This window comes from Anopheles aquasalis, chromosome 2, assembly GCF_943734665.1.
Source record: "Anopheles aquasalis chromosome 2, idAnoAquaMG_Q_19, whole genome shotgun sequence".
In the NCBI taxonomy this organism is placed as follows: domain Eukaryota; kingdom Metazoa; phylum Arthropoda; class Insecta; order Diptera; family Culicidae; genus Anopheles; species Anopheles aquasalis.
Window position 1 is genome coordinate 42,300,001 of NC_064877.1, and position 22,553 is coordinate 42,322,553.

Genomic DNA, 22,553 nt, shown 5'->3' on the forward strand with positions numbered 1-22,553 from the left:
TTTTGGGCTTATTCCTGCTCACCAGCCGCTACCAGTGTCAAGGTCGAGGCGCAAAAGGAACGTAACCACCGGCACCCGACCCACAGAACCACCGTAGAGCTCGTGCCTCCCCAAACCACAGAGAGTCTCACAGCGTGATCCACGAGATCGTCATCATCGTGATCATTTTGTTGGCTGGCTAGCGAGTGCTGCTGCCCGGTCGTGTGTGCTTCCCTAATTACTGTGGTCAGCAGTTAAGGTTTCTATTCGGTTCACCTCGTGTTGTAGTACCTTCCCCCCTACTGGTGACTTTTCCAGCAGTCATCTTCCCTCGGAAGCGACGTAGCTCTTCGACATAACCTCACTCAATTAATAACATCGCCAAACCAAACCTTCACCGGGCAGCAGCTGGAAGTATATGCTGCGAGGAGAATGGGATGTGACCCTGAAACGTACCCGTGCCTACTACGCGTGTCGGCGTCTGGGCAAACAATTCGTTTTGGCTGTGTTGGGTGTCTAACGAAGATCGAGTAGCATACACTACGTGCAGACCCAAACTACCGGCTCAAACTACAAGGCCATTAGACGGCTCGAGCGATCGGTAACCGCGCTCCTCACAATTTGGCGCCCTTTTGAGTTGTGTTGGGGGCCTCCCAATCGAGTTCTTGCAGCTGAATAAACTTGAACGACGAGGACGACTGTTCGTTTAGAATACATGGCAGCTACTGGTACACGGAACATGGCCATGCTTCTATCAGCTGTGACACTTTCCTGGAATTCCTGAAAGAATCTGTGAATATTCGTGAAGCACGTTACGGAAATGATGGATCCAAATTATTCTTCTATTTGCCCAGCACTAATCTGTACAGCTCTGCAAGCATCGGATTAGCCCCCGGGGAAGCCTGTGCTGCGGCCGAAGGTCAAACACGATCCGATCCTCTGGGCGTCATTACGCACCTTCATATTCTACGCCTCTCCCGGATGATGCCGAAAAGACGACAGTGGTTTGGACAGTGGAAATGCACAAGTGCCTTGGCGTCACGGTTCGTTTGGACCTCCTCAACGGGTGCGACACGGCAGACGGAGGCTGGCTCTCTGTCAGTAGCGTTTTGCGTACGCGCTAAAGTGCGCCTAAGGAGGAGAGGTTCCTCCGTCAGCCAAGATCCGCGTAGCTGGAGGGCAATGAAAACAAAAATTAATGCCCCTCGACCACGCGTCATGCCCAGCCCCCAGGGGGGAGGGGGATACCAAAACACACCTCGACGCACTTGACTGGAGTCGGTCCCGGCAGGTGTGGGGCGAAGGGCGGGGGTACAGAGCCGCCGTTCAGCGAAGTTTGCCAACCTTCTTCACGGGCTTCAATTTGCCGTGAAGTGGCGTGAAAGAACAACACAACAGACACGGACATTGGTGATATGCAAATCGTGCGTCACTCGATATCCATTTACCACTCGAACTCGAACGCAACAAACGCCTCCCACTCTCTCTGTCTCACTCTCGGTTGATGGCAAGATCTGTGACAGGGGAAGGGAGGTAGAGTGGCCAGGCTACCGCTAAGGACAACAGCAAATTGCTTGTACTGAGTATCGTTGATGCGATCTTGGAGCCCTTGGGCTGCTAAAGTCAACCAAGTTTGGCAGAACATTGCGCACTACCTTTGCAACAGAGCAACCGAATTGAACGGATCGTGTATGAAGAGGAGCGTGATCAATTTTACCTAAATTCGGGATCTCTCATGCAGCTCCTTGCACCTCGGAAACAGAGCATCAATCTGTACACGAAAACGTTCGAATACAATTACTCCATTGTCATTAGTGTACTGGAAGATCATGCACACCTGTTACGTGCTGACACTTTCTTAGAACCAGGACAGTGCTCCATGGCCCTCTACCAGGATCATATTTTCCTATTCTTCATTCGTAACTTTACTCCAACATAATGGCTTTTCACGGCTGCAGACTCACCAACTCCACTAACCCGAAGCAGCACCAAAATGGAGCATCCATGTCCCGGGAGACTCCAACCGACGCATTCTCCGTCGTTCCGTTTATTATTTTTATATTTCTCGCATTCCTGTTGTCCCTCCACACCTTTTGCTCTCTCCCTCGTTCTCGGTTGTGCTGAAGAACTGGCGATGTTCTTTGGCCCCCCTCCACCGGCCATCCACAACCAGCACGCGCTATTGTATGCAGCGCATGGAGCCGCCAAAAATAACAGCAAAGAATATGGAGAAAAGTGCGATTTAACACGGTCTGGGATGGAAGGAGACCGCACCAAGACGATGATGCTGGCGAGACATCGTCGAAGAAGAGGAGAAGATGATATTGGTTTCCCCGTTTTGGTCTTGTTCAGGCTTTACTTTTGTTGTTCTTCGATTTTCTATTTTACCGCCGTGTACCAGCCAGCCAGGACGGGCCAGGCGGGAATCATCTTGTGGTTCCTCTCTCTCGGGATGCTCCATCGCTACACATCGTGTTTCGGTTTCTCTTTCGATTGCTTGCTTGTGCCGTTTTTGTTTTCATTTGCCGTTGGTTCTGTTATTTTTACGGCCTTTACGGTATCCCTCTCCCTTTTAGGCAGCATTCTGGCTTCTCTTGCTCCGAATTCTCACCCTTTTCCATGGTCCATGTCCTTTGCAGAAATCGGAAATTCTTTAATTGCAATTCTGATGCTCACCATCAACGAGGTACGCATTGTGGCTGCCCAGTGTTTGTATTTTGTTCCACTCCTTTGGAACATGCTTCAGATAACTGTTTCTCTTTTATGAAAGGGTTCGTCATATAACTTCCATAAGCAGAAATGCATTTATGGCATTTGCACCTTATGGAACTCTACGTCATATATTCTCCGGGGTGTGCATTGCCATACCCGGTTCATGTGCCAGTCAGAGACAATAAAATCATCCAAAGATAGTGACCTTTCTGGGAAATATAGGTCCTGATTCCCTGATCCAAGTAACAGAATTTCCATACTGAAAAGAATGTGAGTAAACCATCGGAATATTGAACTTTACTACTTGGCCAGCCCCAGCCAAGTGTTATGACCTTTCGGGGACACAAACTGTACGGAGCACCCCTCTGCATGCCCTCCATTTCTTCCCTCACCGAACTCACCTTCACGTCGAGATCGTCGGATTCTTCGCTCTTCTCGCGCTTCATCTCAATGGCTAGCGGGTTTATCTTGCTTTCTTCGCTGGCTTCCAGCAAAATCTGGCCAAATACAGGAGCCATCGGTGCTCCGGTCACACACCACCCACAACACGAACCACCAAATTCACCTTCTTTCTTCCGCACCTCACCGTACAACACTTGCACTTGCCCGTTCTACAACACCCTTTCCCTTCCTGCAGGACCAACGCACAACAAATTGGAACAAAAGAACAAGGAAAACGGTCGTCAAGAATCGGTCAAGAATGGGGCGTTAGGACAGTTTGTTATTGTTTCGCAGCATTAGGAGCGACCGAAAGGCGTATAGTTTCCCACCCTAATGCTCTCTCTCGCTCGCACACATGCTCTCCCGGTCCGGTTACCACGCGCGCATATTTTTTTTTGACAAAGATCTGAGCGCCTTTTTCTCGCTCTCTTTGGTGAGCGAGTTGAAAAAAAAAAGAGCTCACTCGCAAGCCCCCATAGATTCGGAGGCTGCTCCCCAAAGTGAGATTCTCGCGCGAGAGAGAGAGAGAGAGAGCTGCGACCGTTCTTTGCGGCCGCCACACACCATTTTTTTCACTTCATCACCAACACCACCAGCACCAGTTTTTTTTGCCCAAATTCACCTTTTAGTGCATGGCACGCTGAGATTTTTACGCAAGTAACCCGGAACATCAACAGCGCAGCAACCAGTTAAACCCAGTAGCTGCACGAAACAATAGAAACACAACGAGCAATATGCTTATGAGTTGGACAAAAAGGAACGATTCACACGAGCTGAGGGCGCCAACGGGCCCAAATGTTGCACAGATTCGGAGGACGCCACACACAACCGCCCCACTCCCCTCCCCCTCCCCGTAGATCTTCTTGCAGATCACTTCGTCCCGCGTGAAGGAAACCGATTTTTGTGTATGTACGCGTGTGTGCGCGCATGTGACGACACGATCATTTTCGACCAACTAACCCTCCCGCCCCCGCTCCACCGGCTCTTGATCTCTGTTGTCCCCATCGCATGCCCGCTGCGTGCCACCGACCAAATTACTAGTTTGGCTGCCCAGAGGTGGGCGAATGCCGTTGTGGCGCGAGAAACACTAGCCGTGGTCGAGATCAGAGGGGTGGGGGGGGGGGCTCATTTGTCAGAAAAACGGCGAAACAGCAGCCAAGTAAACAGCGCTGTCCACTGGCCACCCGGATCCACCGCGCGCGCACACACATGCAACCACACGCACACACACGAGGCGGTTGTTTGGTGTTGAAAAATGGCTCCACTCGCGATGGGGCCGTACGAACGAGCGAAAAAAAGGGAGAAGAAACGAGCGGTTCCACCACGCACTAACTTGCTCGCGCACGTTTGACCGAAGAGAAAAGAAAAAAAACCTAAACAAAGTCCGTTTTTTTGTCGGAACCACCGGACGCACCACGAGAAAAGGGAAACCCTTCTTTTTCACGTTCTAGTTTGGCTCGACTCCCGGTACCACAGAGAGTCGACGGACCGCGGGCACGACTTTTTCCGCGGCGCTGTGTTTTCCTTTTTTATGTGTAACTTTGTGGGGCAGCACTATACTGACACTTTGGGGAAAGAGCACAACCGCCGTACTTCGCGACTCTCGGATGGAAATGAAAAATTCGAGGAACGACAAAAAACGTCATTCACACGCGCGCCTGAGAACGGGAGAGCGAGCCAAACCAACACGACCGCGAGAGGATGCGTGAGCACCGTTTTTTGCTGCGAGCGGAGCGGGCGGTCACTCTCGTACGAAAACAAAACGCCGCGGTTCTTGAAATTACAATCCTGGATACATTTTGTGGTTCACGGATTTTTTAGGTCCTCATCGTATCCATGCGAGTCTAACTCTTTTCATAAAGGTGAAAAAGTAACCGACCATTAAATTATTTGGTACTCTCTCGCGGTACAAACGATTGTCACGGGAAAGATTGTTTCCAATTTTTTTAAAGGAAATATCAGTGAAACACAAATTGTCCGGCATTGTGATTTCGAGAACCGCGGCGTTTTGTTTTCGTAGGAGAGTGATCGCTCGCTCCGCTCACGATTTGAGGCAAAAAACGGTGCTCACGCCCTCACGCAGCTCACGCATCCGCTCTCGCGGTCGCGTTTGGCTCGCTCTCCCGTTCTCAGCCTCTCGCCATCTCACGCGCGAGGATTTTTTGCCGTTTCCTCGAATTTTTCATTTCCATCCAAGTTCAGCAGCGCTTTCCCCCTCGGTGCGTTCAATCTGCCACACAAAGTTATATATAAAAAAGGAAAACACACCGCCGCGCCCGGGGTTCGGTCAAAGCGCGGAGGCCCGGCGCCTGCTGAGAGCACGTAAACCGGGAGCGAGAGCGAATTCAGGAGAACCAATCGACTTGGCGGAGAGCGGAAATCCTGATTGAGCAAAAAATGGTCTCGCGAAAAAAAATCAGCATTAAATGGAATTAAAAAAAAATCCTGCTAAATGAATGGATTACTTTTTTTACCTCGAAAGCAAGTTTCCCAACACCCTTTCCGGTGTGGATAACATGTCTCAGCATAATTCTCATGATAACATGCCTCAGCATAATTCTCTGCAATCACAGCAACTTGATTCAAAAATGGGGTTTAGATTAATTATCGAAGAATCCACATGCTCCACACTAGAAACGATGTGGAATCATTTTGAATCATTTTTCAGGATTTTAGATACAAAAAAAAACCATACAAAGCACTAACCACGGAAACCATCATCGTCAGTACAGCAAGGGAACCATCATCACGGGCATCATCAACGCACAGTAAACATCCAGATCCCTCGCCCCCGAAGGTGACCGTGCCGTGAATTTTTGGGAGCGAAAATCGGTTTTCCCAATTCCCGGTGCTAGCTGGCATCTTTTTTTACCCCTGCTCGTGCTTCTTCTTTTTTACGGCTTTTTTACCACCCGAAACTGAATCATTCCTCCCTTTTTTTCCCTAGCGGTCGCCCTAACGCCAAACAGGACCGGGGCATGGCGGCCTGGACGGTACTTCGAGGGTGCTCGAGAGGCGCGCCACATTGCACATAATGTACAATCAGGGGACAGCATAGAGCAGCAGCAGCAGTCAGGCGGGGGATTCGGGAGGGAGCCAGCAAATAGCCGAAGGGTGCGCCATGGCTTGCTGCTGGTCCTTGTCATGATGTCCTTCGTCCTGCTGCTCGCTGGCTGCTGGCTGGACGATCACACCGGAATGTTTGCAAAATAGTGCAGAAGAAGGGCAGCGGGAGAGCCCTTCCGACTGGCCAGCCTTTTCTAACGGTCAACCGGAGCTAGATTCCGGCTTTTTTAGCGAACGCCCTGCTGTACATAGGGGTGACATGATTGTGCGTGTAAGCGTGAAGAGGTAAAATTTGGATTTGGAACAACTCGACCATAACCTCTGCCGCGTGGAGCGCGCGTGCTCTGAGTTTGGTCATCGTGGTAGGCAGAGAAAAACCCAAACAATCCAAATATCAAAATCTCCATAGAGAGCTGGATTTCACAATAGAACTTTGCCTATAGGTTCAATTTGTTTTACATTCTCCATACAGCACACGTCGTCAAAATCACTAACCGCTTATTTGCAAAAAAACTGCATCCTCTCCGGGGCTTTCCAGTTCCGCGGCCGACGAGACGTACGAAAGATTGCATTCATCGAGCCACCGTGGCACCACCAGGGCAACGAACGAGCGGCAGTCACCATGGTATCCAAATTTTGGCACTTTTTTTTCGGCCCTCCAAGGCACACTCTGCGAAACGCGAAAAAAGTGAGAGAAATTCTCCTCCGCACCGCGCTACCGGAACAACAACAAAAAAAAAACGGGCGACAAACGGGTGAGGGAGAAAAGAGAAAAATGCCCCACCACGACGACGATGATGATGACGGCGATGGCGATGATTCTTTTTTGCCGTTTTCGTAAAAAAAAGTGTGTGCAACAACCGCCACGGCGCACCACCTTTCGCCCCTTCCGCTCCGCAGCATCGCATGACGTGGTGCGCGGCGCTCTAAACGCACCACCAACCACCCCTTTCACGGGGCGCACTGGATCGAACGAGGATGCGGTAGTGCGAGTGAGATAGAACCAGCAGAAGAAGAAAAAAACCGAGAAGAAAAATGCACCCCATCCTTCTGCCCTCCTACTCTTTTCGTGTGTTTTGCGGTCGGGGGGGGGGGGGGGGGGAGCGCGTGCGAGTTCACGGAAATGCATATAACCGCGAAAATCGCAGCACGCACACCAACACACATGCGTTCGCACACATACAGATACACGTACAGACACACATACAGACAGATGCGTACACACAGGTGAGCTGGGAGAACTTGGCCAAAAAAATGTGCGGGATCGAAGAGAGAGAAGAGAAAAAAAAACGACACAACCCTCTCCATCACCCTCTTTCCACGACAGTCGCAGCATTCCATCCCCTTCGTCTCCTCGGCAACGCTCTCGGCTGCTGCATACGAGCACCATCCGCACGTCGTCGTCGTCTTACTCGGGTAGAAAAAAATTTGGCCACCTCTAACACCGTCCTCCACCCACCTGCGGGGGGGGGCCCATCATGAGCATCATTCATCTCCCACACCCGGCACCGGGGGCGTGTATGTGCCGCCGTCGGTATGCGCGTTCGACGCCGGTGATGACGACGATGAGGTGAGAGACGTTTATTTATTTTCCTTCTCATCGGATTGATGCGACGAGATACGGTATTGTACGGTCCGATCCTTATCGATGCAGATTCTTTGCCTCACCGCCGATCAAAGTAATTGAAGGGTTTCCTTTCTCCGCGGGGAATCGTCGTGAACTGCCCCTTTTCTTCAATCGATTTCAGCACACCACCTGCTGCTGCTGTTGCTCGATGATGATGATGATGTGCAAAGAAGATTGCGATGAACATCGAAAAGCGTGATTTTAGTACTGCCTGGCCTGGCCTGGACTGACTGGTGTTTCAATTTTCAATTCCACCCATCACCACCGGGTTCCGGACTAACGGCAGCTGGTGGCGGCCACCAGCCAGATGAAAGCGAAATGAAATCGACAACGACGATCGTCATACTTTTTCGCCACCACATCGCACCACTTGGTGGTTGGTACGCGTGATGATGGAGATGATGATGATGCTGTTTCAATTTCCTCTCCAACGAGGTAGTAGGCTTTTTCGCACCCGAAGAGTTCTTGCGCGCAATGATAACTAGATTCTGCTCTTCCCGGGAGATGAAGCTTCTCGTCCGGTTCCTATTGGACGCACGGACGGACATACCCGGGGCTCTGCCTCGCAAACGCATCTCCTGGCGACGGCGGACACAAAAAAAAATCGCCAAAAAAACCGGTGCGAAAGGCCAGTGAGGCGAGTTTCGGGTTTGCGTCCAGTAGCTAGGCCCACCGCGTACGACACGTTGCCAGTTTTTCACACACTACAATCATCCTGTCCCCTCCGCTCCGTTCCTGCTGCTTTGGCCATCCACCGGCTACCGATGCTACTGCTTGGTGGTTCCTTTGTTCCGTGCCGCGCGCGCGTCTGACGGTGCGCCTCGAACTGCTGCTGCTGCGTTGCTGTCCAAAAAACTGCAATCTATTCATCAGAGATTTTTTCGGCGATCGTGCCGCGACCAAACGCGGATTGTGGATCTCTGTTGTTGCTGCTGCTGCTGTTCTCTCAACCGGCCGGTCTTCGTTGTGTGTCGTGGGACGTGCATTTGTTGTTGTCATTCGTTGTCGTTTGATGGTGGCCTCCAGAGCGGACTAGAGAGAACAGAGAGATCGATTTGTTCTCACGCTTCTCCCGCACCTCCCAGCACAACAACGATCCACTACACCTCCGCATGTGATGTAATATTACCGGAAGGTGGAAGGCGACTGGAAAACTGGAACCAATATTCGCACATTGCGTTCCGATGTCGGTTCATCGCATAAATTCCTCGAGTGATAAGAATGTCCATGGAATGGTTGAGAAGCGACAGGATGGCTAACCAAGGGTCCGTTCTTCGCTTGGTTCAACGTATGGCCTAGAGAAATGGCGCCAAAATGAACGCCTAGTTCATCACACCACCTTTTTCGATCCGTTCCGAGTCTCTGATCAGCCGGCATCATAAGCAAATGAGAAGCGTGTAACACATGGCCAATATTTGCCCACGTTGTCTCTTTCATTTTTTTTTTGTTGCTCATCCCAACAGTGCCCTCCCATTGACTATCCTAGAACGCGCCGTGGAAGCGCCAACGGTGACAGCACCACCAACGGCAACAGCAACAACAGCAACAGCATCGCAGGAAGCAGTCGTAAAGCAATTAACAACCAGCGAAGACGCCGCAACATTTGTCCATTCCTTTGCGCACGTCAGCAGCGGCTTGTTTTTGCGTCTTATTTATGGTTTTGCCTTTTCATGATCTTTTTCTTTGGCTGTTTTCCCTTTTTCTTTTCTTTTCCGTTTTTTTTTGTTGCCTGCCCTTGCGGTTGCCACGGGGAGTTGAGTGTATATGAAAATATTTATTACTTTGCGACGCGCCTACTAGGAGAGCAAACACACGGCCATTGATGCGAAGAAGGAGGCGCCCCCTTCTTCACGCCACGGCAGCTCCCCTTGTCCCCTGTCCTCCTGCAGTAGTGACACCGAAAGCACACGCACATCGCGCACATGTGTTTCTGGAACCGCACGGAGGGGGTTTGGTTTTTTTTTGGCAAACCAGAAACGCAAAGGCATTTCGGGACCGGCACGACCACCGGAAGCAGCCGCGGACGCATCGCACAGGCCACTATGATCAGCGCACGCTGCCGCTGCTGTTCGCGATCGCCAGTTGACGAGTTGGATTCATTGACAACCGCGTACAATGGAAACGCATCACCACCTGGTGCCTCCCCCCCCCCCCACTCCCTCGTGGTCACCCATTTTCCTTTTGGAGCGCATCCAGCGTCAAAGTGGCAAATCAACACTAACGCGGTACACAAACACTCACGTGCGTATGTTTGATAAAAATGTGTTCAAAAACACACTGTGTGACACAACTGACTCGACACAAGTCCAGGGAACCAGTTGGTAATGTTGTTGCTCCACAAGTTGGCTGCAGCGGTTCATTCACTTGTTGCCAACGTTGTTTTCCAACTTTTTTTTTCACCATTTTTGCTATCAGATTGGGTTTTTGGACAGAAACTGTTTGGTTAGCTGGATGGTGAAGCGCCTTTTTGGGGTGGCTCAGCACTATGTGCCCTGGAGCTAAGATGCTGCGCAAGCAATAAGCTGCCGGGAAGGAATCAAATCCGAGCCGAGAGCCGCGACGCATGTTAGCAGCTGGCTGATTGGAGGTTACGCTTCAAGAAAATACGTTTCTAGACTCATATGCTGAGTTTTTTGTGTCCCTGAATGATGGAGGTCACAGATTGATGGTGATAGAAGGGCAGGATGTCATATTTCTGGCGAGTTGCTTGCTACACACTTCGATCGCCGTCTTGCCATGTTCGTGACGAGTATCGGTATGCGCGTTGCGTTACACGTGTAAGAAGGCGTTATTTATTGTAAAATTATGGCATACTCTTCGTTACAATTCGGGTTCCGAAAGCGAACGAATTACCAGGGCCCCGGAGGCCGGGCCCGTTGAGCATAATGCAACGAAATTACCAAACAGAAATGGCAAGCGGTAGCGCAGACAGACAGGCAGGCAAAAGAAAGGCGCTTGCCCATCATAAATATGTCCAGTCAGCAACGGTGGACGGTGGACCTTCTTTAAGGGTCCGGGAGGCGGTCGACAGTGTTGCATCTGCCCTCCATTAGGTTGCACCGGAGCTCACCTTGGACCGGGCGATCGGCATCGGGCCATAAATCATATCCGAAATGCAAAATGCACGCTTTTTTGGAATAAACACTGAAGGACATAACCGTGCACACACGGCACGGCACGGCACGACACGGCACGGAGCCCGGAGTTCCTGCCAGGGAACGGTAAAGGTGATGATAATTGAGGGACCTCCCCGGAACTGCCGAATACGCCCAACAGCACTACTGATGCCGGTGATGATCGTCGTAAAAGTTGACGATGTGACGGAATGGCACCCGACGAAGGCTGACGCCGCCGCAGCCACCTCCCAAGAGGTTTTCGGGGAGGGAGAATTAAGTTTTAAAAAACCTGGCCAACCCGTGGCCCGGTAACGGAACGATGCGTTAGATGGAATGTTTCGATGTTTTATGAGCATGAGTTTTTGAACTTTTTTCTCTCTCTCTCTCTCTCTCTCTCTCTCTCTCTCTTTCCCCGAGAATTGTGCCGATCGAATGCAGCGAAAGACGCACTCGCAGGACATTATCGTTAGAAGGATAAGGCTTGGCGGAGTGCAGCGCAGTGCAGAAAGCAGGATCGCTGCAGAAAGAAGATGAACCCAAAGCGGACGAAGCAATACGGCGAGAGGTGTACAACACGCGTTCGTTTGCGAATTCGGTGGTAAAATAATAATAAAACAAAATTAGTTCCGAACAACTTCTTTCGGGGTCGTTCGGTTCTTGGGCGCGAGCGAACGCATTCGCTTACCCCGTGGCCGTGGTACCACCGCCAATGCTAATAATGGCAGTACGGGGTGCAAAAATGCATGAAAAATTACTAACCTCATTAAAGGCGAAAACAAGCATAACATTATTCGGTACGCATTCCGGTCCAGCGGTACTTTGAAAGGTGTGTTTCTGCGTATGTGTTCGATTTGCAAAAAAACCCCCCAAAAAAAAATAAGCGGCGAAAAAACCTTCTCTGCAAATACGAAGGACTACTCATTCTTATTCCTTTCCCCGGAGGCGAGGTCCGCCTGTTCTGGGAAGCAGAATTAAAACTCGACCACCATCACCGAGCATCGATAAGAAATATGGTCTTTTGATAACGTGCAATTTTCGAATCATGCTATCAAGATGCCGGAGTCTAGAGTTCGAGGTTGCCCCACTGCACCACGGGAGGCCGGCGCCAAAAAAGGATCACACTGACCGACTGACCAGCTGACTGTCAATCAGAAGAAGCGGCACCACCACCGAGTGGTTCGAGATCGTGATCGCGTCGCTTCCTAGAGCCATCTGAAGGGGGCGAGGGGCGGTATGCTCCACGTCTTATGCTGCCCTGCATCTCACGAGCACAGGCTGCACACCGTTCGACCACCGGTCGAGTTCAGGTGGGTTATCAGTAGCTTTTTTTTCATTTACAATTCGTCGCAGAAGAAGTGCAGAAACTACGTTCGAAGAAGAGAGTAGCAGAATGTGGCGATCGCTGCACATTGCCACATCCATCCGTCCGACCGTCCGTTCTGCTCCCAGACACTGGCCACGGCCTAGCCGACAGCCGTATAATTGAGAAAACATGTAAAGCGGTAAATATGCTAAACAGGTCCACGGCCGCCGGTGGCTGGGGTGGTCTCATTTGTTCTCAGCCCCAAGCGCGGTAGAGGCGCGATCATCCCTTTTGCCACCAAGGCAGGACGTTTCCCAGTAAGCCAGCTGTGGTAGTGGTCCCGTGATCCGTTCTCTGAGAGCGTGACTTTTACAATCGAATGTCCTTCCAGTGACGAACATTCAATTTCCACCAAATTGTGGCAGCAAATTGCCACTTTGTATGTACACGTCACTTTGGTACATCATTCTTCGGTCGCAAATAACGATTGATTACGTGGTCGATCGGCTGGTTAAACGGCAACATTACTTCGATAATGAACAATATTATGCGTGCGGTGCGTTATGGGCACCGGATTAAGCTTACCTTTTTGCGGCCTTTGGTTCCGTATCTCTGTAATGAAACAAGCAAATCGTAAATTAGCTTCCAAGCTACAAGCTCACGCACAAGCTGCCCCCTCACGGGCACCGTAATCATCTGTTAACCACCCCCCTTCCCCTCCCCCCTTTTCCTAAATCAAACTATAATTAGCGTAATCAAATCGCGCGATTCGAACCGCGCCACGGCACCAGGTCGGCGATTTCGCTGACAAATTAAATAATGTTCGCCCGATCATCCCGATGATAGGCAACGATTTGGCGGGTGGGGCGGGGGCGGTAGGTAATGATTGGTTTTGCAAAATCATTTAAATGATTCGAACCGGCCACTAAACGAACAATGGAAGAAGAAAGCACAAAAAACACCCGCCACAAATCACAACTCGGTGGAAGAAAGAAGAACAAAAAAAAGTCATCAATAATGACACAAAATGAAACGATTGATCATTTTGTTTAACCATTCTGGCCCCGAACTGGAGGAGTGAGCAAACATAACAACGAAGAACAAAAACTCGTGCCTTTTTGGGGTTTTGCACTTTTTACCGGGCACAGTCTGTTTTTTTGTTGTTGTAAAAATCATCGAATCCAACCCGCGAGTTTCTTCGAAAGTAAAAATGTTGATGTTGCGACGCTCTTCTCTTGCTTTGTAGCCGCACCTATCCTGCGTGTATTGCCTGGCCCCTGGCCGTCACAAACTAATCCTTTGTTTGCTTTAGCGTTGGACATTTTATTTTTTCCCTTTTTATGCTCGTTTTCGTATTGAATTCGCACTGGTGGCGGGCTGGTGGTGTGTGATAAAAACCACGTGAAACGCGAAAAAAGCATCATTTTAAACACGACCCAGCACACCGGCTGACCGGTCGACGGTGATGGATTGGGTGGTTTCGGGTCCAATTGGCCGCTGTTTTTGTTCGCTTCGTTTATCGTTTACTTTTAGATAACTATTCCTCACTACGCTATTGCTTCATTCGGTGTTTTTTTTTGTTCGCTGTTTCGTACACTTCATTTGGCATCACGTGCCTAACCAGCACACCGAGGGTGAAGAGGGTTTTGCTGATCTCCTCACGTGTCACGCGTTTTATTATTCGTTGCTGATGATGATAGTTCAAAGTAATGGACAAGCTACTGTTCACTATCGGCCTTACTATCTGCTTTCCATTGGTACTTGCTCCTTGTACTCCTTGAACAGCAAATGAGTCAGTCGAGTATTTACAAAAGATCATCTGGTTCTCGGGTCCGATCTGTCAGCAGGACCTTCACTAGCAGCAAAATGCAAAAAGAGCAGCAGCGATGGCCAGCTTGCATCATTTGCAAAAGAGCATCCCGGATGACACACTGTTGGTAGCATCCCTGCCCCCTCCCCCCCCCTCCTCCTTTTTATGCTCGTCGTTTTTTCACCCTTTTTTTTGAAAATCATGATTGTTTATGTCGCGGTTTGATGCTAACAGAATAATGATGTACATCATCAGCACCTTTAGCGGTTTTTAGCGGTCCGTTTTTTCCTTCACTACCTCGCCTCCTTTGTTCCATGTCCCAGCTTGGGTTCATGACCGTGCTGACATGTCGACCCGGCCCGGGAAAGCGGGATGAGATGGGTGGGAAAATGTGGCGCTGGCCACACACTAGCCGCCTGCTGCTGCTGCTGCTGCGTTTACTGTTGCGCCAGTGTTGCTGCTTGTAGCACCTCCACCGGGGACTATTATTGTTTTTATCCCCTATCCTCCCACCTTTCGGGAAAGGGGGTTAATACTTCGACCGAAGGGGTGCAACATAATGATGACGATGTGTTATCGACGCCACCAGCAGCGGGTTTGGTGGTGGTGCAGCGGATGAATCAAACCGAGCAGTTGACCACCGGTGGCCACTTGAGGCGGGGATGGGCAGGGCCAGGCACCAGAGTATGCTCATCATCATCGGTCGCTTTTTGAATTATTATGCGTGTCCTACCATTTCGACCTTTGACCCCTGCGGGTGCATTTTTCCTGACCACAGATTGGCTGCGCGCCTGGTTTTTGTTGGGATTTTTTTTCGTTGTTGTTGCGTTGGACGTTTTATGTCCACCCAGCATCCCCACCCATCGGTTTTCAATTGCCTCATCGCAGCGCTCTTTTTTTTGCATTCGATTATCCAGGAATTTTTATGTTTTTATCAAAGGGATTTGTTTTATGATTCAATCACTACCACAACTCCCGTTTGCCCGTTGCTTTCCCGCCCTGATTGGCGGTCGGTGTAAGTGCGGTATGGCACTCTGGGGCGCTGCACGTGGGTGCTAATTTTTATTTTGTTTGATCCACCCGATGATCGATGGCATGCAGATTTGAATACTGACCAGGACCCTGTGCCAGGATGTGGAAATGGAAAAATAGAGAGGAAAAAAAGGTCCCCCAGGGATAGGATAGAACCGCAAAAAAAACATCCCCCATGGATGTTTTTTTGCTTTTTTCCTGGGGTATTTGTTTATGAAGCACCCGGCGGCCTGGTGTGTGGCCTGTTGTCCAATGGTGCATCTCTCTGCGTGCATCATCATAAATACAAAACCGAACCCGGTCGATAATTGATTTAATTAAATAGTTTAGGAATCGCGACCGGGATCCCGTGGACCGCCGACTAGGCGGTAATGGCAACCAGCTACATTTATTAATAACATCCCCGTTCCCGTTGCCCCACAAGCCCCAAACCACTCTCATCGGATCATCCTTCCGGAGGATGGTGGCAGGAGACATACACCCAAAAAGGGGTGAGGAGGGCGCCGGGGGGGGGGGGCTGGATGAAAAAAAAAAGGTCTGGAAAAAGCCGCAACCAAATGATGCTTTGCTGCACGTTCGACTGAGCATGTGATTTTTCATGGTGATTGTGATTGCGGGAAATTAAACCCCGGGCGATGCAACCAGCCGTGCAATCGGACCGTCGAACGTGGCCACCGTGTGTGTGCGCGTGTGTCCGGTCGTTGTGGTCGCGTCGCAAAAATTGTAAATTATAAAACTTTTAAATTAAAAAAAAAAAGCGGCCAGCAAAACGAACGGCAACGAGGGGAGTGGGAGCACTGGTCACTCCTGTCCCGCAGTGTTCCAGTTCAAACAGACCACGAGTTAAGCCACGAGCGATGGAGATTAGAGTTTCTGGTTCAGTGGGCATCGGCGAAACGATTTGTTAATATTAATAATATTCACCGGAATGGTAGAACGGAAGTAAGCGACAGGAGGAAGAAGAAGCAGAATCCGCGCAACCAACGCGCACAAAAAAAAAAACCACGCGGTAACTCCAACGCTGTGCGTTTTAAAGTCGCAAATGTGTCGTATAGAACCAGTGCTGCGTCATCGGACTTTAATTAGCTTATCAGCTGACAACAGTGGTTTTGATTAAATTCAATAAAATTCGTATGCAGCTGCGTTAATAGAAAATGGCAAATGTGCTAGAAAAAAAAGAAGTAAAAAGCAGGCAGAAAATTAGCTGCTGATAACACTTAACACAAATTGCAACGGACCGGAAATGATCCATCCATCGCACCGTGCAATCCGTGGACGATAGAACCTAAAACAATCATAAATTAAGCTGAGAAGACATTTGCCGAATTGCTCCCAACCCCCGGGGGGGTGGTCATCAAGAAGGAGCACCGATCATCAATTAATCGGTGGCTTTAGATCATCCAACACACAGGGCAGGGGGTGGATGCCGGTGACGGATGGTCAATTTCCGGTCCGAACGCATTCATGCATCCATATGGTTTGTTTGATTAAAAACATTCGATGTTTGATCAATGCAATGGGGTGGGAACATGATAAGCCACCGGCCACCCTCGATAGAGTGTAAAATGGTAGCACGAAAGATCGTCATCGTCATCGGCACCATTTCATTCATTTGCTTCGCGTGATCTCGCGTCCCAACAAGAGCCCGCAGGGCCCATTGAGAAGGAGCGCAAGGGAGATCGTCTGATAAGAGATTAGAGAGCGGCTTGCCAGTACCCCGCTTAGTGACACTAGCAAGTGCGAACGGCAATGCTTTCCGGTCAGGGTAGATCACCTTGTAGAGCCACGCTCTGCTGGAACATTTGGAGACTGCAAAGCACTGAACTTTAGCCCATAAAAGGGGTACCATCAAGCGGTTGAGCGTCGGACCTCTATCGGAGATGTGATGGTGTGGCTCGTTTGTGAACAGCACGGCAACACGCGCACGGTTTTTGAGTGCCACGCGATCACACCGCACACCTGACCCTGAAAATGGTCTTCCGGCTCTCGCGACACGGGCCCAAGCAATCACAAGCAACCGGTGATCGTGTGTGGTTTTTGGGGAGGGTTTGCAGGAAGTACCAGACCATGCACTAGGGTGTCTTGGTCTCTCTGTCTGTCGTCTGTTTTCTGTGTGCTGTCGAGTGCCGCCTACCGTTTCGCTTCCATTCCGCTGTGACCGCCAGATTGTTTGACATGTAATTTGTCAACGGGGAGTGTATTAGGAATTTGTGAGTGCTGGGAAGCGGTGTGTTGGTTTGTACGAAAATTACGAAATCAAAATCGATTTGTTTACCATTGCAATTAACACGTAACGCGCGTAATGATGAGGTTCATGTGGCCCAGTAACAAAAAAGGCAAACAAACGGTTGCTATCTCTGGCGACGGTCACCGTCTTTGGCCGGTGTACAGAAGGGGAGAGTACTCTGGTGTCCTTGAACTAGCCGTCTGCTTGGTACGCCTGATGATCGTGAAATTTAAAATCTGCAAAGTGTCGGCCAACATGGAACCACGATCACGATCTTCAACCTAACGATCCGATGGGCATCTTTCGAAGGGGTTTGAGTACCTTGGCCTTAGGGTGGTTGTGTGCGTTCAGACCCCCCCAAAAACACACTGACCGCACACTGGAGCAGACGAAAAGTAAAAGTAAACCAGCCCAAAAAGGCGGAACGGAGCTTCATAAGCTTAGAACATTGGACAGAGAGTGAGCTGGACTAGCCAACGAATCCAACGATTTCGTTAAATCCAGATTAGCCTCCGGGTGGTCGTCTCGCAATGGCATTGGAATTTACGAGAAACCAGGAACATGGGCCACAAACAAAGAACTCACACGAGACAGTATAATATGCAGATTGCGCTTCCAATTGAGCTGTACAGTGCGCGTAGCGTGGCGACTACCTAGTGGCCACAATCCGATATGATTTACGGCACCCTCCGCCGTTGGTACGCACGCGGTAACCACCATACCGCGATGGGGCTCGCATTGCACGCACTTCAGGGAAAAAAAGCGCATAACGACACGCAATCTTCAATTAGAAAGATTAGCCCCAGTCCTCTCTTCTAGATCGAAGACCTGCTCCGAAGGGGAGGTTTTAAGTTAATTAATTCCTCAAACCGCTTTGTGGGGGTCCACGGAATGCGCTCGCTACGCCACGGACCACACCGCCGTTCTTTCTCGGTTCTCGCACAGAAATCGGCCCCAGGAATACCGTGATTTCGGCACCGGGGGTGTTCCTGTTTCCTTCTACTGCGTAGAGGGGTCCGTGATGATAACGTGATTTCATGTGGAGCACCAGCAGAAGCAGATTTATGGCAATGCATCATGGGATCGGGGTGCTCGTGGAGTGATGGACACGCGCAATGTACTAGATGATGGAGCTTTTGATTACTAATTAGTGTGTGCAAATCATTGGGCCCCCGGGGGTTGGGCACAAAACCGGGCAGAAAGACACACCCCATCCGTGGCATTCACGCACTCTGCTGTGTGTTCGTGAGAATGCAACAATATTGCATGCTTAGGGCTGGGTGCAACATGTGGTGGGGTGGCGTTACAACGTCAGTGGCTCCCCACCGTCAGTGGGCGGAGGCGAAATTGTTCCAGCGAGCTACCAACCTCGGGGGGCTGTTGGGAGGCTCAGTCCTGCGTGTCCTGAACAGTCCTGCTCCAGGATTAGGATACGCCCCATTTTTAGTGTGTAGCGAATACTGCCACACGTACACGGACACACATACACCACTATCTAGGCACTAGGGTTCCGGTCAGTTGCAACAACAGCGCCAAGCGCCAGATCGTCGTTCATTCGCTCGTTGTGTGCATTGTTGCGTTGCGATTGCAAACTTTCCCGCTCCAGCTCGTAGAGAGAGAGAGAGAGCGAGAGAGAGAGAGAGAGAGAGAGAGAGAGAGAGAGAGAGAGAGAGAGAGAGAGAGAGAGAGAGAGTGATGGAGTGCGTGATCGCAACAACAGCAACGGTGCCGACCCGATAGGCAATTATCATTAAAATATGCTAATTATCGCTTTTATTCCTCTAGCTTCCCCACCTGCCGTCCTTTTCTTTCCTTTCCCCGCAGGGCGCAAATCATCGCAAAAACTGCATCTTTACCGCTCGGAGAGGTCCAGCTGCACTTGTGTGCGCTCTCCACTTGGTGGCGAGATGCTTGTTGTGGGGCCAGGTTGAAGAGAACGAGGGGAGGGAGTTTGGTGGGGCGCCCCAGTGGGAACACACACGATGTTGCACATTGCAACGGACGAACTGCACTAGCTTTGGGCTTAGTAATGCGTACTAGCCAGTAGGTAGGAGGAGCCCTAGACAAGGCTTTTTCCCGATCAATTCCCCGACCAATCTAAGCCCGCCTTTTTGCCAATGTTCTCCCACCGTGAGTGTGATGAGAAAATCCATGCTCCATGCTCCCACCACACCAAACGCACGCATACAAACAGCCTGATGCACTGTTTTGTGCACTCTAGTTACCAGGTGCGCACTAGGGGTAAATCACATCGCAGTGTTTGCTTCATCTAATCATCAAAGTCCGATTAGAGATGATCTCTCTTTGATCCTCTTGGTACGTCAGTTTGCCAACCCCGCAAGAGCCAATTGGTGGTCATTATAATCATCAGAATCAATGTTTCGGCAGCACATTAAGCTCGATGTTTGACATGTTGACGCACAAAGCTGGACGCCGACCGGCTAAAAATCAAAAAAAGGGTTCAAAAGTGAGCTCGGTTCAAACACTGTGGCGCAGTGTCACACGTGTGTGACACCAAGCGAATCCATTGTATCACCCTCTCCCCTTTGCATTGCGTTTCGATCGGTGTTGTGGGATGTTTTGATAATCCACCGATCCACCGAAAGCGCCTCGGAGGTGATGACCGGTGATGGTACGCCCGCTCGCTATGCTTGAGCCTCAATCCAGCATCAGATACGGGACCACGCACTCGCTTTTTGGGTGTTTGGCCTGATGGCAAAAGCAACACAACAAGTCCGAGGATCGCTTGCGGTACGCTTTGAACTGCTTCGACCGATCGTGAACCGGGGAATTTTGGGAATTTCCTGTTGTTCCTGGTGAACCAGGAGTGGAACCAACCGTACCACAGCAGCCACCACAGGATTGTTTATTTGCGGCAATACGCAACGCTAGTCAGCTGGTCAGCAGAATGCTACGGTTCTCCCTGTTAGATAGTGAATTCGCTCGACTAGAGAGTGACCGAGCGATGCCGCCGCTTCCTGCTGGCATGATAACGGCACCCCGGGCATGATCCAGACTATTAATTAATACTTGGCTAAGAGGCGGCCGGAAAAAGGGAGGGGAAGTGAAGGATGCCGATGCTTAACCCCTTTGGCAGTGTGGCGGCACTAATGGATGTGTGCGAAGCGGCGCGAACCAAAGTAATGTTTGATGTCGAAGGTCACCTGCAGGAAGCTACCATCTGGCGATTGGACTCGGATGTTATTGTTGTCTTTGTTGTTGTCAGGCGTTGTACGTTTGAAATCGTATTCAATTACGCTCGGACTAGCCGCGGGAGGACTTCTAATAGCCCCGCTGTTCTGTGCAACTGATTGCGTTCATTAGCATTGTGCAAAAGGATGCTAGATTATCGGCGGTACCGTCGCACCAATCAGCGTACAAGTCAAGGACAGCAACGTTCCTAGCGTGATAGCAGACCGGAATCCGAGAAGAGCCATCCGTATGATCGATCAAGCATGTCGCGAATGAAGTGCAAATTGCATGATCATCACCGAGCGATCGCTGGAAGAACGGGAATAACGACAACGATGGTCGCGAAAGGCAACTTGTCCACGACGTACACCGTACGAAGGAGATAGAATCGAAGAGGGAAAGAAATCGAAAACAGGTCTCCGGCGGCGATCAGTGGGTCAGTACGATCATCTTCGACTGTCGGCGGGGGGGAAGACAACGAAACGACAGGGCAGCAGAAGACGTCCGAGGACCCGTCAACCCGTCTATATGTCGATCGCAGAAGCAGGAGGATCAGTGGTCGTTGGTGCTTACCTTCCCTGGTTCGGCCATTTGCGTCTCGACGATCGCGAGCGGTGTGGGTGGCGTGGACGGGGCACTGTAGTGGGGCGGTGGTTTATGGTCTTCGCCCAGCCGCAGATCCGTCTCATGGTTGTTGTTGTTGTTATTATTATTGTTGTTGTTATTCGTACGATCGTCTAGCAGATGCGGAGGAGGCTGCTGATGAAGTTGCTGTTGCTGTTGCTGTTGTTGTTGCTGCTGTTGGTGAGGGTGTTGTTGTGGGTGTTGTTGCTGTTGCGGATGTTGCTGCGGTTGCTGCTGCTGTTGCTGCTGCTGCTGGGGATGATGTGGAAGGTGGTGCTTCTGGGCGACGGCATAGTCCAGCAAGCGATCGTTACTCGATCGCAGATCACTAATATACGGCTTGTAGTCATGGACAAGGGCCGATCGTAGGTCGGTACCATTGCCAACGGCCGCCACTGCCTGGAGTGCGTTGAGCTGGCCGAGTACACCGCGCTCGTTCATCGAGCGCAGCTGATCGATCGATCGGTGGATGTGGCTGTAGTCACCGGTCGGTATTTCGGCCATCAGCGGAGAGTTGTGGTAGTCCAGCCCGCCACCGGGCCGGTACTCGATCGTTCGGCCCTCCAGCGTGTTGCCGCCGGTGTTGCCGGGGTGGTGATGGTGGTATGGGTGGTGATGCTGTAGCGAGAGAATTTTGTGGCCGTTTCTTGCGTCCGTCGTGTCGAAAAAGGGTAGCTCCCGCGTCACGTCGCACGCCGGCCGCTGGTGTCCCCTTGCAGTCGCCGTTTTCGGTTCTGGATGGTTTCGCGCCGGTCACCACCGTTCCGTGAGCGTTCCTTGAGGCTGCTGCTGCTGCTGCTACTGATCGGCACACCCGGTAACACCGAACCATCAACACACGTACACCAGGATACACACAAAAGAGACACAAACACTCTGTACAGATGGATCACGGCACAGATTGTTTGGGGTCTATTGGTTCAGACCTTCTAGATGCCCTCGAAGGAATTAAAACGAACACACAAATACGAGCGCACGACACGGAACCACATGTACACAGGGTCAGGGGCCTTGGTAACTGATTAGAATGTCTCCCGGAACTTTGTATTAATCGAAAATGCCGGCGACGCACGTCTAGCACCGATTTTGTGTTTTGTTTTTTTTTCACAATCACACACTGGCACACATACACACGGACACGGACACGCACGCACGCTCACGTGCGTTACAAACAATCAGATGTCACAGGAAGAAGCAGCAGCACATGGCACATACCGGCGCCGCCTCCTGTTCGATGCCAGAAACGCCGAAAACCGTGAATCAACCACAACCTGCAACGAGGAGTCGTTCGATCAAAGCAAGCGAACGAAACAGAGAGAAAGTGAGACAGATGTGAGTGTGCGTGAGAGAGAGAGAGAGAGAGAGAGAGAGAGACGGAACACGAGGAGATGCTATCGGGAATTGTCCAACAAGAAAAAAAAGAC

General features: G+C 50.7%; 1 protein-coding gene across 1 annotated transcript in view; it reads right to left on the reverse strand.

Annotated features, from left to right (window-relative positions):
* LOC126581551 (zinc finger protein squeeze) overlaps window positions 1-21,633 on the reverse strand; it is a 25,541-nt gene extending 3,908 nt beyond the window's left edge. Inside the window, exons 1-2 of the mRNA XM_050245280.1 lie at window positions 21,079-21,633; window positions 12,830-12,856 (exon numbers count right to left, since the gene is read on the reverse strand). Coding sequence (XP_050101237.1) covers window positions 12,830-12,856; window positions 21,079-21,633 — 582 coding nt within the window. The remainder of the gene's footprint in view (window positions 1-12,829; window positions 12,857-21,078) is intronic.
* Window positions 21,634-22,553: the final 920 nt, after the last annotated feature.